This window comes from Herpailurus yagouaroundi, unplaced genomic scaffold, assembly GCF_014898765.1.
Source record: "Herpailurus yagouaroundi ecotype Mexico unplaced genomic scaffold, PumYag 28, whole genome shotgun sequence".
NCBI lineage: Eukaryota > Metazoa > Chordata > Mammalia > Carnivora > Felidae > Herpailurus > Herpailurus yagouaroundi.
The window spans coordinates 28,674,269-28,680,268 of record NW_024412376.1 but is presented as its reverse complement, the minus strand read 5'-3'; the positions used below and the strand labels follow the sequence as shown (position 1 = coordinate 28,680,268).

The 6,000-nt window shown below is 37.1% G+C and overlaps 1 protein-coding gene across 6 annotated transcripts in view; it reads right to left on the bottom strand.

The window, feature by feature from the left end:
* The window catches only part of FSTL5 (follistatin like 5), a 795,291-nt gene that overhangs the window by 189,187 nt on the left and 600,104 nt on the right, over window positions 1-6,000 (bottom strand). For all 6 annotated transcript variants that reach the window (XM_040471352.1, XM_040471359.1, XM_040471338.1 and 3 more), the window contains one exon: window positions 5,159-5,279. In XM_040471352.1, the coding sequence (XP_040327286.1) occupies window positions 5,159-5,279 (121 nt within the window). The remainder of the gene's footprint in view (window positions 1-5,158; window positions 5,280-6,000) is intronic.

Genomic DNA, 6,000 nt, shown 5'->3' with positions numbered 1-6,000 from the left:
GACTTCGGCCCAGGTCACGATCCCACGCTTTGTGGGTCCGAGCCCCGCGTCGGGCTCTGGGCTGACGGCTCAGAGCCTGGAGCCTGCTTCGGATTCTGTGTCTCCCTCTCTCTCTGCTCGCCCCTGCCCCCACTCTGTCTCTCTGTCTCCCAAAATAAACAAACATTTAAAAAAATGAAAATAAAATGGCTAACATTTAAAAAAAAAAGTGCTCTCTCAGATGTTCTCTCAGGTGTTATTTTCCTTCTTCTTTCTTCCTTTTTCCTTGTACTATGAACATGATGATTGGAATTTCCACTGCCATTCGGAAAACATGGGATGACACTGAGAATGGAAACCATTTCTAACCACAATGGGGGAAGAATAGGATAATGATGACATTGTGGAGTAGCCATTTTGAAGCACCTCATCTGAACATTTTTTATGCATTAAAAAAACACACTGGTATCTTCTTTAAGCCCCTGTCATTTTGGTTCTCTGATATCATGCCTGAAGGTAATCTCTTACTGATATACATCTAATACATTTTCTACTTAGCTTCTTGGCTTCTTCAAATAGGTTTAAAAATTAAAGATGATCCTTGAAATGCACTTATTATCTTCCCTCATTGATCAAAATGCTGTAGAACAAGGTTTTGATCTACTCTCGTTGGTTTTGATGAATTAATATTATTCTTCCCTTTGTTTCTCCTTTTCAGCTAAGCCTGGAACTGGCAAGTTAGATTTAGAACAGCTAGCTCCCTAGTGATTCACACGTTCCTTTATATAAACTTGACCTAATTAAAAGTGTTTCTAATAAAGAGAAATTGCCATATGTCTTAAGAGAATGCTTTGAGTGGGGCACCTAGGTGGCTCAGTTGGTTAATCATCTGACTCTTGACTTCAGCTCAGGTCATGGTTCAGGGGATCAAATCCTATGTCGGGCTCTGCACTAACATTGCAGAGCCTGCTTGGGATTTTCTCTCTCTCCCTAGAGACTGACCCTCCCCAGTCTCTCTCTCTCTCTCTTTCAAAATAAATAAACATTAAAAAAAAAAAAAAAGAAAAGAAAAGAAAATGGGGCCCATGGGTGGCTCAGCCCGTTAAGCTTCTGACCATGGCTCAGGTCATGATCTCTCAGTTCTGGAGTTCAAGCTTCGCATTGGGCTCTGTGCTGACAGCCCAGAGCCTGACACCTGCTTTGGATTCTGTGTCTCCTTCTCTATCTCAGCCCCTCCCCCACTCACACTCTGTCTCTCTGTCTTTCTCAGAAATAAATAAACATTAAAAAAATTAAAAACAAATGCTTTAAGTGATGGTATTACATTTCATTCTCTCTAGTACCTCCTCCTGGTAGTATTTGATCAACTTGGAAACCCAGTCAGGGTTTCATTTCATTTCACATTTTTCATGCTTTCACTGCTTTCCTCATCTACCACTTTCCTTACCTCACCACTTATTCTCTGGTCCATCATTATAATCATTCTCTTGTAAACTTGTTTAGTTTCCTCATGCCTGTTTCTCTCCCAGTTACTCACCTGACAAAATAAAATGCAGGTTAAACCCAATTCCCTTCTTTCCAGGATTGCAAACTCACAGCTGACCACAACTGAAGGAAAACATACTAATATATATCACCTCGAGAACACTCAAAGATCTGCCAACATTCCAACTGCCGCCTGCCATTTCTATCACCCTCCTGCCCTGCAAGATAATTGTTTTCTATCTCTTCCTCTCCTCAAACTGAAACTCTCACAAACTCCTTGCTTTCAATAGTTGGTATTCCCGACTGCACTGAAAAAATCCAAGCAATGCAAAGAGGATTATTTCCTCATGCTCTCTCCCTGAGCATCTGTTCCCAAACAGTCTGTCTTGCTCAGTTTCAACAGATTAACTATTCATCTTCCAAAGACCAATCCTTCCATTTCTGTACTAATCACATCAACTTTTTAAAACCTTGACTACGGCAATTTTCCCTTTTTTCTCTTAAATGATCTGCTTTTCATCTTTTACCATATTATTCACATCAGCAGAAAAGATTACCATATCTGCAATTTTTATAAGTTCCCTCCCCCCTTTAACTCCACATCACTCTCCAGCTACTGCAGAGTTCTCTCTGTTCACTTTCAACCAGTGTTCAATAATAATATCATTTTCCCTTTTTCCAAACCCCATGCCTTCATAAAAACATTTATATGAAAGATTCTGAAACAGATTAAATGTAGTAGGAGGTAATAGAAAGAGATGGGTTTTACTCCCAGGTTCAGGGATCTGTGTTTCTAGAAGAGGGACAGCATTAGATCTCAGTGGCAGTCACTGCTAATATTGAATTCCTCTAAATTAATTCATAATATTGAGACTGATGGTCATGGCTCTATTGCTGAGACCTCATTGTTCCTTTATTCTGTTATTCCATCTTCAGAAAAACCTGAGATCAGAGAGTAAGCAGTTCATTCACAGGAGGGGATGAAGTAGGGAAACTGCATTTCTCCAGTACTGCTCAGGGCATATCTTGCGACATGAAAGCCTGCAGTTTGGCTCAAAGTCTTGTTCCTAGGCTTCCCAGCTGGAGCATGGCAAATGAGTAAAGTTGTCTGAGAAGTCTGCTTCAGACATCAATAAGCAGAAACTCCTAAAGAACAGTCATTTGGAATGATTCTCATGCCCGACCATGCATTACAATTACTAGGAAGCTTGACAAAATGCAGATTTCAAATCAACTTCCATAAAGTGCTGGTAGAGTCCAGCGTTCTACAATTTTGATAATTTTTTCATGTGATTCTGATACAGCTAGAACATGAACCATGAACTACTTTAGAAACTAGAAACCTGACCAGTTGGTCCTTAGACTGAGAGAGTGAGTATAGAAGAGAGAACTAATTGTCTGCCAAAACAAAACTGGAGAGTCTCCAACAAAACAAAGATAACAGTTCAGAGCATTTGTCTTGTCAAATAGGCCATTAGTTTGTAAACAATCACAACAAAGAGGGAGGAAAGTACCAGATTTGCAACAATAGCCATTTCCCCAGGAATGCAGCAATTAGATAGAGAACATCTCCTAAGCAGACTTGTTCTGTCCTCTCAAGATTGTATATCCTCAGGTAGATTGTATCCAAAGCCCAACTCCAAACATCTGGACCACTGGGAATAACATGCATAACCTCCCTTGTACCTTGTCTGCCCTCTTCACTGGCTTCCTTGAAGGTTGGTTTTCAAGCCTTGACCCACGTTAGTTACAACTGGGTTTACATTAGAAAGCAAGGCCTAGATCTGCTTCTGTTGAGTGCCCACAACAAACCATAAACTCTCCAATCTTTTCAAAGTTTTTGCCAATATTTTAAAATTGATTTCTCAGGACACACTTACAATCACAAGGTGCTCATTCTAAGTCTTCTTTTCTCCACTTGTTAACCTCAGCTACAAGGCTTAATCCTCAATAGGAGTATTTATACTCATTCTTAAAGTGACCCCATCAAGCTCAAATTTATGGCTTTTAATACAGTTTATGCACATTGATATTATATAAATATACAACTTGGGCTGACACCCTCCTCTGATCTCCAAACTTGCATACTAAAGACTTGATTTCCATTTAGAAATTGTATTGTCCAAAAATATATATATTAATTTCACTCAGTCTCCAAATGTGTTTCTTCTATATTCAGTTTATGTCACAAGGATATATATAAATGTTTCAAATTTCTTGTTTTTTTTAACTCTCTTTTATATTTACATGCCATTCCTCAATACCACCAGATCTACTTTCAAAATATATTTCAAATTTAACCGCACTTTACCTTTTCATCATTAACACTATATTTTAAGCCACAATTATCTCTTCCCTAGACTATTAAAATAGTTTTTTTAAACAGATCTCAGTGCTTCCAGTCATTTTAGAATAAATCAGAATATGCCACTTCACACACTAAATACTTAGAATGGGAATCCACATATTAAGTCCACAGGGTTACACATGATCTGACCCCAGACTACCTCACCAAGCTCATATCTGCCACTCACCCTCTTAATTCAAACCAATCACACTAGCTGAAAAGCCCACTTAGTTTCTGTCTCCTTTTAGTAAATCATAAAGTAAATTAACATATATATCAGTATGGAAGTAAATTGGTATGAATTAATGTGTCATACATACCATCCTGTATCATCAATTGAACTAAATAGCTAAAACTTGAATTAAATTTTAAAAAAGGCTCTGATTATAAGAATAATATCAGCTTACATGGCAAATGTCCAAAGTCATTTAGTTAATTATTAAAAGTATAACATTTGCTGAACATAAATAGCAGTTTTTTGTTTTTTTTTTTAATTTTTTTTTCAACGTTTATTTATTTTTGGGACAGAGAGAGACAGAGCATGAACGGGAGAGGGGCAGAGAGAGAGGGAGACACAGAATCGGAAACAGGCTCCAGGCTCTGAGCCATCAGCCCAGAGCCCGACGCGGGGCTCGAACTCCCGGACCGCGAGATCGTGACCTGGCTGAAGTGGGATGTTTAACCGACTGCGCCACCCAGGCGCCCCAAATAGCAGTTTTTTATATCATTAATAAGATCAACCAGATAATCCGATTAAAATTTTAACATGCTTAATATTTTGTTTCTAAAAGGTATATGGTTGCCTACCTGTTGATATTTAGAGCTTAAAAAGTAATTTAAATTTCTTATGCTTTAATTTTCCAATTAAAATGAGTTACTCTATAATATTTCAGAATGAGAAAAGTGGTACAAATTTATAACATTTACTCACTCAACCACCCCATTTTTAAAAATTTATTTATATTGAGAAAGAAAGAGAGCACAAGTCGGGGAGAAACACAGAGAGAGGGAGAGAAAGAATCCCAATCAGGCTCCACACTGTCAGCATAGAGCCCGATGAAGTGCTTGAACTGACGAACTATGAGATCATGACCTGAGCCGAAGTCAAGAGTTGGATGCTTAACTGACTGAGCCACCCAGGTGTCCTGCACTTTTTTGTTTGTTTTGTTTGTTTTGCTTTCAATTAAAAGGTTTTACATTAACAATAATTCCCAAAAGAAAACAAAACAAAGCTTATACTTTGCCAAAAATCAAAGAAAATTGAAGATTTACCTTCCTAATCAACTGTGATATTCTTTGAATATATAGTGAAGCATAAAACAATAATAGCAACACCATATTTCTTACCATTTACTTGGAAGATGTGAGTCTGAAAGACTTGTTCATAACCATCTGCATAGCAGGTGTAATTGCCCATGTGAGTTGTGGTAACCTTAGTAATATACAAGGACCCATCATCTCCAAAGTCCTATAGAAATAAAATAAAATGAAACAAAATGAGCTGTTCATATTGAAAATGTATTTGAACAATTCACTTAAAAAAATAAACGTGTACTCAGGAGCAAAGTAAATAGACTAAAGTATTGTTTTTAAATTATCAAAATATCACTGTTAGTCTTTATAGGGATGGAAGACCTATAATTATCATTTCTCAAGATATGGTTTGTTTAAAAAGTGTAATTTCACTCATACATACAGATTTTTTAGTACTTATTTGAATTATATGAGTTTAGATATAAAGTCAATTTCCACATATTTTTTTCTAATTTAGCTTACAGCAGTCTCCCCTTATCCATGATCCTGTTTTCCCCAGTTTCAGTTACCCATGGTCAACCAGAGTCTGCAAGCAGATGATCCTCCTTATGTAACATCAGGAGGTCAGTAGTAGCCTCACACTAAATCACAATGTCTACATCATTCACCTTGCTTCATCTCATAACATGAGCATTTTATCATCTTACATTACAAGAAGTATGAGTATGGTACACTAAGATATTTTTAGAGAGACCATATTCACATAACTTTTATTATGGTATATTGTTATAATTTTTCTATTGTATTATTAGTTACTGCTGTTAACTCTTACTATGCCTAATTTATAAATTAAACTTTATCATAGGTATGTATGTATACGAAAAAACATAGTGTATATAGGGTTTGATACTATACAAAGTTTCAAGCAGCCACTG